We start from the raw sequence: 12981 nt of genomic DNA on the forward strand, positions 1-12981 counted from the left end.
AAAACTGATGCACAAAAATTACAGGTTGGTGCAAAAGTAATTGTGGTTTTTGCCATTACTTTTCATGGCAAAAACCACAATTACTTTTGCACTAACCTATGAATGAGGTAGCAAGAATAAAAATTTTAATAAGAATGCACTCAGAGATCCACACACTGACATACCTCTGAGTGATGTTTTTTAATTATTGTAATTTATGTATAAAATCTTTCTCCCTAAAATTCTAAATCTGGCTGTAAAATACCTGCAAGGGTAACCTCTGTGGACACACGGTCAATGGTAAGTACGTCATCTGCTCCATCATCACAAGCTTCCACATAAAATTTTTCAGGTGTGATATGCCTAAGAAGAAATGTAAAACATAAATAACTAAAGCAAATGAAATGAAGACTTCTAAAAAACTACTTATTATGACAATTACAGAGTATAAATTTGACATCATTTTCCCAGCTTCTAAAAGGACGAAGCTGTTAAGTTTGCTGTCCTTATGAGTTCACTGCAACTCTTTTCACTTGTATATTTGATGCTGACAAGGTTTTGATTTGCTATGAAACCATCAATTTAACGTATACAAAAAATACCATAATCAAATCTAGTTTATTATATTCAACAGAGTACAGAAGGTAATGTAGCATAGTAGGAACAGAGCCTACAGAACCAGACTACCAGTAGTGTGACCTTAGGCAAGTTACTCATTCTCTCTGATCCTCTTATTCCCTTTCTGTAAAATAACGATAATACCAGATTCACCATGCAGCATCGTGTGAATTAAATGAGCTAATCTTTGGTAAGTACTTTGAACATTTGACGCATAGTAAGCAAGAGGTATTAGCTAAAAATAGTAAGAAATGCATTTTAAATAAAATATTTCCAGGAAACTTTTAAAAATAAATTACTTTAACATTCGGGGGGGTGTTTTTTTTAGAAACCCATATATATTCCGGAAAAAAACTTCTCATTCTGGAAAATAAAAAATAAAGGAGGTAGAAATACAGTTGAGAGAGACTACTTAAAATTTATGCAACTTTGTAATTAGGGTCTAACAAAAATAACAGTTGGTTTCTCAAGAAACAAATAGTTCAGGCAAGCAACTCAGCATGGTAAGGGACTGACTCAGTATATACAAAATATTAACAGAATAAAGTAAAACTGCGTTTTAGTTTGCAGGCACTAAAACGACGCAGACTGAAGTAGAACTCCAAGCCACTGATGGAGACTGTTGTTTTAAGGTAGGCACAGGAGAAGATACAATCTTTCAGAAGCTGAGCAAGGCTGGGGAGGGAGGCTGAGTCCAAGAACTATTTCTTTTTCCAGAAACTAATCTTTATTGTTCACAAACCAGACTTAAAAGAATTTCTATCTGTTCTATCTGTGCAGCAGCCAATCTGAGGGCTTTTTCCTTTCCTTTTTAATTCTACTCCCACTTGCCTATGAAAAATCTCATTCAAACCCACACAACCATCATGGACATCATTTTCTATTTACCAATTGTGTATAAGCTATTTGGCATTATAGAAAAATGTCCTGTAGCAAAACAAACTCTTTTGACTCTTTTTTACTGTAAGTTCTCTGAGGAATAATCAATCCTTAATTACTCAAATATAACTTAAAACCTTCTATGGTTCATCTGTAACTAACTAAATATTAGGCTAGTTTCCTTCATTTGGGGGGATATGCTAAATAAAGGAAAATCAATACAACAAAGAAAGCAAATCTGCTTCAAATACAGCAATCTTCAATTTAACCTGAACACAACAGTTCATTCCTTTTTATTTCTGAATAGCATTCCATTGTACAGATATATCATAATTTGTTGATCCATTCATTTGTTGATGGCTATTTGGTAACTTTGGTTTTGGGTTACTATGAATAAAGGAAAGGTTCTAGGAACATTCTTGTATAAAAGTCTTAAGGCAGATGTTCACTTCTCTTGGTTAACTCCCTAGAAGTGGAACAGCTGGATCATATGGCACATATATGTTTAACTTGTGCAGGAGGGGAGAAAAAGGAGGGATTACAGGCACAAGGAAACGTTTCAGGGTGACGGATACGTTCACTATTGTAATACTGGCAATGGTTTCATGGGTGTAAAAATGTCAAAATTTATCAAACTGTACACTTCCCTTTTCCATGTGTGTAGTTTATTGTATGTCAACTAAACTTCAATAAAGCTATAAAAAGAAAACAAAGTGAGAGGTCCTAAAACCAAAGAAATATAAAGAACTTCCAGACATCTAGTCTTAAGCCACTTTTTTTAAATCCACTATTTCAGTCCATATCTACAGAAGATGTTTTATGGAAGCACAAGTTGCATTCCAAGTGTAAGCCATTAACATTTACCAAAAGGCTACCGCATACTAAGCATTATGCAAGCACTAGGGGCTATGCAGCAGGTGATGAATACATTCCAGGGAAAGCTGAGCCAGGAATTTCAGTGCTTTGTTTTGGGGACTCACTGATGGTAGGCACGGAATTGGGATTCAAACTAGTTTTGTAAAAGTCTAAAGGCTATAATTTTTTTTTTCACCATACTGTATTACTAGAATTTGAAGACATCATCCTTTGGTAGGCTGGCACAGATACATTGTTGTGTTCAAAATTGACCCTGGTTAGTAAAAAAAAAAAACTTAAAGAAATGTTTTTAAAACCCAGGTTTAATAAAATTTAAGGTCTTTCCATTTAAAATAATTTTTAAAAAGTTTTGTCACCTTGAGACCCAAACACTAAGGCATCTAAAAATTCATTTGAGGAAAGGATTTCATTCCTTGCTGCCATTCTCAGCCTTCTTTCCATTAAAAAGAGATAGAGGCTGGGTGCCGTGGCTCACGCCTGTAATCCCACCACTTTGGGAGGCCCAGGCAGGTGGATCATTTAAGGTCAGGTGTTCGAGACAAGCCTGGCCAACATGGTGAAACTTCATCTCTACTAAAAATACAAACATTAGCTGGCCATGGTGGTGCATGCCTGTAGTCCCAGCTACTTGGGAGGCTGAGGCATGAGAATCGCTTAAGCCCAGGAGGCAGAGGTTGCAGTGAGTTGAGATCACACCACTGCACTCCAGCCTGGGCAACAGAGTGAGACTCTGTCTCAAAAAAATAATTAAAGTAAAATAAAATAAAAAGAGATAGAACTGATAGGTAAGGGTGGATGACAGAATACACATGATATGCTCAGCACTAAGAGGGGACTCCAGGCATTATTAAAATTTTACTAAATGGTTTCAGACCACTGGGTTTTAACATTGTTTTTTTACACTTCCACCGTCTTTAGTGTCTTGACAAAGCCATCACCACTGCTCCTATTCGGCTGCTTTACTTTTACAACCAGGACAAAGTTACAGGTTTCAGAAACGTCTCAGGAAGGTGACACAGTTTTGACCACGGAGTAAAGTCCACGGGCTTTATTACATCCATTTTCTTCATAATACTCAGAGGTCTACATCTTTTAAGTTCACAGCTGTATTTTGGGGGACAGAGTTGCCATAATTTATTTCTCCAGACAAACGGTGTGTTACCTCTTCAATAACTAATGCTATTTTTAACATAAAAAGATTATTATTCACCAAGCTCAGAAATCAAATTCCTCCACTTTTTTATATTAGGCACAAAAACACAAAGCTTGCATCTAAATAAACAGCCAACAGAGAAATGCATATTGCCTGCCTTCGACAGCTCACCCTTCCTACACTCTGACCACCTGTATTTACATAAATGCATTTAAACTCTCCTCACCTGTAAGACCTTTAAAATGAAAATTATTTGGACAAAAATCAATGAACTGAAAAGTCACACTTGTTTCCACATACAACTTTGGAGGTATAACTTAATAGGTACATTTCAGTCAGCAATAAAGTATTTATTATAAAATCAGCTGTTTATAAGAGCACAAAAGTCATACGCACACACAGAAAAAAACTATCTCCATTATAAGCAATTAAAAGTTTTTCTCGGCCGGGTGCGGTGGCTCACACCTGTAATCCCAGCACTTTAGGAGGTGGAAGCAGGCAGATCGTTTGAGGTGAGAAGTTTGAGACCAGCCTGGCCGACACGGTGAAACCCCGTCTCTATTAAAAATACAAAAATTAACCAGGCATGGTGGCGCATGCCTGTAATCCCCGCTAGCTAAGGCAGAAGAATTGCCTGAACCCAGGAGATGGAGGCGGCAGTGAGCCAAGATCACGCCATTGCATTCCAGCCTGGGCGACAGAGTGAGACTCTGTCTCAAAAAAAAGTCAAGCAAATAACAAGAACCAAGGCACTTTTTAATTCTAGGAAAAACAAAACATTTTTATAAAGAAATGTAATTATGATACACCATGAGGCTTCATTTGAACCACAGCTACATAAACCACAGTCCAGCCTAACATGAGCATTTTTATAGATATGGAGTAAAATACCAGAAGTTGCTTAAAAAAGTAGATGCCTCTGTTATTATAAGCTTTGTATATTACTTACTTTTAAACCATATTCATAAGATTGAAATAAAAATAAGATTTAAAAACTGTATTATAGGCCGGACACAGGGGCTCATGCCTGTAATCCCAGCACTTTGGGAGGCCGAGGCGGGTGGATCACAAGGTCAGGAGATTAAGACCATCCTGGCCAACATGGTGAAACCCGTCTCTACTAAAATACAAACAAAAAAATTAGCTGGGTGTGGTGGTACATGCCTGTAGTCCCAGCTACTCGGGAGGCTGAGGCAGGGGAATCGCTTGCTTGAACCCAGGAGGTGGAGGTTGCAGTGAGCTGAGATCACGCCACTGCACTCTAGGCTGGCGACAGAGCAAGACTCCATGAGGTTAGGAGTTCAAGACCAGCCTGGCCAACATGGTGAAACCCCATCTCTACTAAAAATACAAAAATTAGCCAGGCACGGTGGCAGGCACCTGTAATCCCAGCTACTCAGGAGGCTGAGGCAGGAGAATCGCTTGAACCCGGGAGGCGGAGGTTGCAGCGAGCAGAGATCGCGCCATCGCACTCCAGCCTGGGAGACAAGAGCGAGACTTCGTCTCAAAAAAAAAAAAGTATTATAACAAAGTATACAAATAAGAGTAATTATGGATCAAGGTAGAGATGTCTAGCTCAAAAGTCCTGAGGCCTTTGCTTGATCTTCTCTCTCTGAGAGATGCTGTTGGAATCTAAGTTGCTGATGCTGCCATCAGGCTATTCTGATAATGTCACTGAAAGTGGTATCTCTAGGCTTAAGAATTGGAGCAATGAAAATGTGAACAGTGACTGCCAGGGAATCAACATTTCTAGGGATGGTAATTATAAGTAATGACTCACAATTCTGTTAACCGTAACAGCAGGTATCATCCTAACTCACAGCACCTACATATGTGCCCTTACTGTTCTCTTCCTCTCATTTCCCACCACTTTTGTATTGGTCTTAATACTGATCTGAAGCATAACTGTTTTATGTAATAAATTTTATTCTACGTTTTATGCTTCCCAGGCTTCATTTCAAAAGCCAGTGAAATTAACTTTAACTCTCTAGCACTTCAACAGTCAAAAACAATTTAGTAAACATTCAGTGGTGTAATTTTTGCTGGTGTGTATTGTTTTACTGCTATTTTTGTGTTTAAATCTTCACCAAACAAGCTATTATATTACTTATTTTATGAAATGGAATATTACTTATTTTATGAAATGGAATATTACTTATTTTATGAAATGGATTTCAGAAGACAAGATTCAATCCAAGAAGATTATTTGGTCATATACTGTTGATAACAGATCTCTAAGGTTCAAAGTAATACTGTACACTAAAAAGGGTTCTGGTCCTATATAAACTATCTGGTGAGATGATTAGCCTCCAATTCACTATTAACTCTAACTGAACGAGAATCCTACCAAGTATCTGTCAAGACAAGGGGATCCGGTATCTACCCAGGGTTCTGGTTCCCATTAATAAGACACATACTATGGAAGATACATTAAAATAGCATAATACTTGTATAATAATTGCTTCTATTTTGACTACCTTCACTCAGTTGCTTATTTTGCTTTTAAGGATTACTGTCCAAGCATGGGATAAAAAAGAAAAAGTGGCTGGATACAGCACTCATGCCTGTAATCCCAGCACTTTGGGAGGCTGAGGTGGGTGGATCACTTGAGGTCAGGAGATCAAGACCAGCCTGGCCAACATGGTGAAACTCTGTCTCTGCTAACAATACAAAAATTAGCTGGGCCTGGTGGTGCATGCCTGTAGTCCCAGCTACACGGGAGGCTGAGGCATGAGAATCACTTGAACCTGGGAGGTGGAGGTTGTGGTGAGCCAAGATCGTGCCACTGCACTCCAGCCTGGGCAACAGAGACTCCAACTCAAAAAAAAAAAAAGAATTAAATCAAAGTCTTAATGATCAAATTTAATATATCTCTGGTTGAAAAGACAGAGGCACAATATTTTACTAGGTTTGATGAGCAAAAAGAAAAGAACTTAGTAAAGAAGGATCCCCTGCGCATATTACACTCATAGGCGGAAGGTGCTCCTACCTCCCCCATTCATCCTCCCTTTGGGTACCTCCTCACTGAGCCCTCCCTGGTTGCCTCTCCTATAGCTCAAGTTCATCACAGACTCCCCAGGGGCACAACCCAATTCCAAACCAGTTGGTGTTTCTAGAAAGACTCATTCTAATGCTATCCTCTTTCTCAAAACTCTGTGTTCCCACCTACACCTATTCCCTGAATACTCTAAAACCCATTCTCTCAACCAGACTTCTTCACAGGACTAGGTCCAAATTCCACCTAATCTGAAGTTCTAATCCACAGCACAATCTACCAGAGCCCCATATCTTCCAAAGAATTCTCTTCTACCAGCACATTCTGGTCCTAACTCAGCTATGTATGCCTAGGCCTAAAATATTTCAGAGTGCATAAAAACTACCAGGATAGCTAGTTGAACTCACAGATTTCCACCGGTCATCCCCAGAGATTTGCACTCAGTAGGCCTAATGTCGGGCCCTGGAATATGCACTTAAAACAAGCATACCAAGTCATTTGATGTAGCCTAGCACTAACCTAGGCTAGCCAGGTGAGCCTAGGTAAGCCTGAACTAGCCTTAACTCCCAGGCAACTAATGCTTTGGATACAAACCCCATATTGTCTGTGCTAAAACTAATGAGAATAATCCGAGCTACCCTACACCCTTCCCTCCACCGGGAGAGTTCTGTGAATAATATGAATGTTCATTATATTGAACAGATTACATGTGTCTGTATCACAAGGTAGCTTAGATTACATCTGTTTTCAAGGTTGGATCATATCTGCCCTGACTGATGACCTCACAGTTATGACACTCTTTTAAAAATGGCAATTTCCTGAGGAAACAGTATTCTTCAGAGGCATGCTGCAGCCTGATGCAGTATCTTAAGGATTCCCTGCCTTACACCTGGTTTCAATTGACCTTTTAAAAGAAAAAGAAAAAACGCTTTAAATGTATCCAATAATTTTGCACCTCTAACTTTCCACTGAACCTTTCAGAAAGTTATTATGAGCTTGAGGTCTGAGGAGCATAAGAAGTGCCAAACCGCATTTGATCTCATTTCCCTGCAAAGGAAATGTGACACCTATGCCAAACTGCCAAGGTATTTTAGCTTATATATAAGGATAGATAAGCTTCTTAAAAATTACATTTCCAGTCTAATTGTTTTGCAATTTCAAATTTATCACTGTCTGACATTATCCATGCCTATACAAATGGCTTAAAAAGAAAAACGGAGCCTAACAGGATATTTAGAACTGCCTGGAAGTTTAAAAAGTATGAATTTTAAATTCTGAGCAAATCAATGTTCTGTTTTCCACATTAAACATATGGAAATTCATATGGACATGTCAACTATATTTGGTTGTAAGTGACTCATTTCAATACCTGGCATGTCTGAGGATTAAGGCGAGAGCAATCTGATAACAGAAAAAAAGGTAATACGGATAATGCAACGGAACGGAAAGATCACTGGACTCTGGACCAGCCGCATTCCAAGGCTAGCTCTACCATGGCTTGGCTGTATGATCTCACTTTGTGGCCAAGGGCAATTATTAGACTGTTTTCAACAATGACAGGATACATATCAACCTATGACTTCACAGAGACACTGGGAAGACAATATACATGACTTTTAAGCGTGTTTCTTCAAAAGGATACATTCCAAATTACCCTAGACTGTGTTCTTTTTGCAGTGCTAGTACGTGGTCTATCCTGGAAAGTTCCTTTCATTTACTCAGTTGATTCACTGAGGAGCTGCTCTGTACAAGACTCTATGCTAGGTACTGAGGAGGACTAGAGAAGAAAATGTTAAGGTGTAAACTGGTTGGAGAAACAAAGTACAGCCATGCGCCATGTAACAATGCTTTGGTCAACGACAGACTACATATATGATGGTGATCCCATAAGCTTATAATACTGTATACTTACTGTACCTTTTCTTGTTTATGTATGTATACATACACAAATCTTTACCATTGTGTTGCAACTGCCTACAGTATTCAGTACAGTAACATGCTGTACAGGTTTGTTGCCTAGGAACAACTGGCTATTCCATATAGCCTAGGTGTGTAGTAGGCTGTACCATCTAGGTTTGTGTAATTATATTCTGATGTTTGTACAAAGAAGTTGCCTAACATATTTCTAACATATTTCTCAGAATGTATCTCTGTCAGTAAGCGTCACAAAACTGTGTACATAATGATTTCATTTCTAAGTGACAAAATGAGTGGTTCAAACAGTACTATGGATTGATCATTCTAGCTTTCCATCCTCTTGTCCATGAGAAAGTCAGTGCACTGTAAACTGATCCTAAGAGACAGAATATATAAATCACATAAACATTTGGTGTCTAACCCCTGTTACAATAATTTTTCATTTTTGGCTTTAAAAACTGTTACCAGAACTCAGTGAAGGAAAAGACATGGAAAGAAAACATTTCTCAAAGAAGGTACCTATGAGGTACACTAAGTACTTCATCTAAACTCTCTTTGGGCCAGGCATGGTGGCTCATGCCAGTAATTCCAGCACTTTGGGAGGCCAGGGTGCATGGATCACTTAAGACCAGGAGTTCAAGTTTCAGCAACATGGCGAAACTGAAAAACAGAAAAAAATCAGCCAGGCATGGTGATGTGCACCTGTAGTCCCAGATGCTTGTGGGGCTGAGGTGAGAGGATCACTTGAGCCTGGGAGGCTGAGGCTGCAGTGAGCTGAGCTCACACCACTGCACTCCAGCCTGGGTGACAAGTGAGACCCTGTCTCACAAAAAAAATAAAAATAAAAAACTCTCTTTCAAACCTTACCATAATCCTGTGAAGTATCAACATTCCCATTTACAGACTGAAACACCAAAGGATTGAGTACTATGCCCAGGACACAAAACAAGTAGTCAAGTTAAAATATGAATCCATATCCATTCTGACTAACAAAACCTGAGATCTCTTGGCTCTACCATGGATGTGACCAGTATGTAAAGAGAACAGAGAGGAAGAAGGCATTCTGGGTAGAAGGATCAAAATAACACCCAAGTTTGAAGCTAGAAGGGGATGAGCCAAGTTTTGCAGAAGTGGGGAAAAGGCTCTGGGCAGTTACGGGAAATAAATCAGGCGACAGATTATAAAGAGGCTAGAATATACAGATGGCTAAGAAATGCAAGCTTGATCCTATAGGTCAGTAAGATGGAAGTGGAAATTGTAGGCAGGAAAGTAGAGGATAAAACCAGAGCATTAGAAAGGTGAAATTCAACAGGGCAGAGATGGGCTGGAGAAAAAGCACGGCATAATGCAGACAGAATTATTATTTAAAATCCCAGGTAGGACAGGTGTGGTGGTGTAAATCTGTAGTCCTAGCTCCTCGAGAGGCTGAGGTGGGAGGCTCGCTTAGACTAGGAGTTAGAGGCTGCAGTGAGCTACGATCAAACCACTATACTCCAGCCTGGGCAACAGAACGAGACCCCATCTCTTTAAAGACAAAACGAAACAAAAGAAAAAAACAAGCATTTCAACATTTAAATAAATCCTTTTAGCAATCCTTTTGTAATAAAATAATCGAACTATCTCTTTTGCATGGATATTTCTTAAAACACATCTCTAGACACATTTTAAAAAACGGCTACTATCTCCTACCAATTCTTATACAGAAACCAATTTCACTTCTAAATGCATCCAAAAAAGAATACTCTTTAGGGCAGGAGCCACATTTTAAAACCTTCAACAGCAGCCTCACAGCAGGAAGGGCCAAAAGGAAGGAATAAAAATGGAAATTCTAACTCATAAACCCCTTGGTAAAGAAAAAGTTGCAAAAAAGTTGTACCTTCATATTTACAGAAATACTCAAAACTTTTTTTTCAGGGGGAAAAAAAGCTAGGACTGACAAATGAGAGAATGACTTTCACATAACCCCAGTTTGACTTTATCATCCAAATAATTTAAGAGTTTCCACTTCTCACAAAAACCAGTACAAAAACATCATTCTTACTACTTAAGGGACAAATTTCCTTTCTCTTTTATGTATACGAGGATTTTGGTTTGTTTTAAGGTCTGAACTGGTTACATTTAGTGTTTTGGCAGCTGAAAAACAATCATCATAATTCTCAAGTTCTCCATCCTATTCAATCTTTGCCACGCTAAGCTGCATCAAGCCATGGCTCCATATGGCTTAAACACATTTGAGACCTGGTGTAGGATCACATTAAACCCTTCAGTGCCTATCAGATAGACAACAACCTACTTAGCTAGCAGAGCACATGTGACAGTGGCCTGGCCAGAAACGCAGTGGAAGACACTTCCTTCAACTCTTTCACCAAAGACAAGGTGAGCACTTTGCAAAGGGGAACTGGGAGAAAATAGGGAAAGGTGGAGAGGAATATGTGGAGGGAAGTGTGCAGCTAGGGTTTTCAAAGAACATTACAGTAAACAGAAATGGCACAGGGGGTGCACTGTAGAAAATGCAATCATCTTTTTTGCAACACATACAATGTGGAACAGATGACCTCTCTGAATTTTGCACCTCTAACTTTCCACTGAACCTTTCAGAAAGTTACTGGTCTGAGGAGCTTAAGTGCCCAAACCACATTTTAGTGTCATTTCCCTGCAAAGGAAATGTGATATCTATGCCTAACTGCCAAGATACTTTAGCTTATATATAGGGATAAATAAGCTTCTAAAAAATTACATTTGTTTCTCCTACCAGATATTCCCAGGCTGTGGCCACCAGATTTTCAAAAGGCCTAGGGTAAAGCATTAAACACGAAGTGAGTACAACAAAATTATTCACAGGCAAGAAAAGCGTGGATGCTAATGGGTAACACTAAGGGAAATAAACACATGTTGTTTTTATTCCAAGACAAACCAAAGCCCTTAAAAACACCTATTTTATAACTCTTAACAACCAGAGTCTCTCTATCAAAGACTCAGAGCCTCTCTATCAAAGACTCAAGAACTTGGATTTACCGAAAAGTCAATTTGCAGTACCAAAATCATCGAGATTAGCCTCTCGCTGTCGACACAGACTTAAGAACCTGCTTTAGGCCGCAGCTGTTTAAAATTTAAACCAAAGTAAACTCCCTCAGGACCTTAAGACTATTGACTGTACTTTAAATTTTTTCTGCACACTGAAGAGTGGTCAGGCAAGCTTCGATACCCAGATAGACTGTAACCAAAACAAAGGTTTGTTGATTTGCGTGTAGACTCTAAACTGCTGCTGTAGGTCCGTTAAGTTAGAGAAAACTCTTTTTCTCTGTTAAGTCATGCAGATAAATTTAGTCGCTAGCTCTGCATAGAAACTGGGGACAAGAGTGCCCTGAAGGGCTGCATCATAACGCCGACCCCGGCTCGGTGGAGGCTCGTCTGCAGCTTCTCTCTTCAGCCGTGGGCGCTGGGGCCGAACACGGTGGAGAAAGGCCGGCGAGCCGCTGGTTCCCGGCCTATGGCTACTCGGGCGAGGCCTAGGAGAGGCCGCGCCGGATGAGGAAGACCGGTAAAAGCGAGGAGCGCTCCCACACCCTATCTGCAGCCCGGGACTCAGAAGCCCTCCCCGAGGCCAGGGCCCGCACCTGCCGCCCCGCCCGCCGCGCCTCAGGCCTCTGGCCCGTGGGACTCACAGCTTCAGCTGCTCGTAGGCCGCCGTCGCCATCCTGCACAACCACCTCCTTCCTTCTCTCTCCGCCCGCCCCGCCCCGCCCCGCGCCGCCACCACGGCTACAGCTCTACCGGTCACCCTGGCACAGCGGCTGCAGCGCCCAGCCTCGTCCCACCCCTTTCCCCGCCCCGCAGGAAAGCCGGCCTGAACGGGAGGCGGTGGAGGACAAACTAGTGCGCGAGCAAGAGTACGCGAGAGATGCCGTTGACGCGGCGGGTTGGAGTGAGACGAAGAGCGCCGTGACGAAGCCGCTGCGGATTGGTGGAGCCCGTTTTGGGGAAAGGCGGAGCAGCCGGAGCGCGGCGCAGGGGCAAAATGGATCGCTGGTACCCGGAAGCCTGTTCAAACTGTATAAGGGTGATCAGCCATCGCGGAGAAGGGTTCCCCAACTCGGGGCCAGTGGCGCAATGGATAACGCGTCTGACTACGGATCAGAAGATTCTAGGTTCGACTCCTGGCTGGCTCGCGATGTGTGTTTTGTCACACTTGACTTATGTACTATAAGATCTTGGAAAAGTGTGTAGTTACAATGTGAAAGTATTACAAGACCTTGGAAAGGTGTATGGTTAGAATGTGGAAGTTAAGTATCTAAAATTTTGATGCTACTTTGCTCACAATGTCATCCTTTATCCTTTAAACCTGGAGTTGTCTGAGGTGATTTGCAAACTGCAAAGCGCTCTGTTCCTAATGATGCACCTGAGAAGTCTGTAAATGGGGTATATTTAGACAAACACACCTGGAAAAGTGGCAGTTTGGAGTAGGGAATGCTGTGGCCGGAGGTTAGCAACCGGATGACGCAAAAGCGCATTTAAGGCAGCAGTTCTGGCCTTTCCCCGCCATTGAGCAGAAGCCCCCATAGTG

General features: G+C 40.8%; 1 protein-coding gene and 1 non-coding gene across 3 annotated transcripts in view; one reads left to right on the forward strand and one right to left on the reverse strand.

The window, feature by feature from the left end:
- Positions 1–12314, reverse strand: part of SACM1L (SAC1 like phosphatidylinositide phosphatase) — a 54503-nt gene extending 42189 nt beyond the window's left edge. Inside the window, exons 1-2 of one of the 2 annotated variants that reach the window (XM_055280209.2) lie at positions 12083–12314; positions 245–342 (exon numbers count right to left, since the gene is read on the reverse strand). In XM_055280209.2, the coding sequence (XP_055136184.1) occupies positions 245–342; positions 12083–12114 (130 nt within the window). In that variant the 5' untranslated portion in view covers positions 12115–12314. Of the gene's footprint in view, positions 1–244; positions 343–11169; positions 11205–12082 lie in introns of those variants that run through there. The other variant, XM_055280211.2, reaches the window with a different exon arrangement.
- A 199-nt stretch (positions 12315–12513) lies between these two features.
- TRNAR-ACG (transfer RNA arginine (anticodon ACG)) lies at positions 12514–12586 on the forward strand. The gene has a single exon. It is a non-coding gene; the product is annotated as a tRNA-Arg (tRNA).
- The last annotated feature ends 395 nt before the right edge of the window (positions 12587–12981 follow it).

This window comes from Symphalangus syndactylus, chromosome 1 (genome assembly GCF_028878055.3).
Source record: "Symphalangus syndactylus isolate Jambi chromosome 1, NHGRI_mSymSyn1-v2.1_pri, whole genome shotgun sequence".
NCBI lineage: Eukaryota > Metazoa > Chordata > Mammalia > Primates > Hylobatidae > Symphalangus > Symphalangus syndactylus.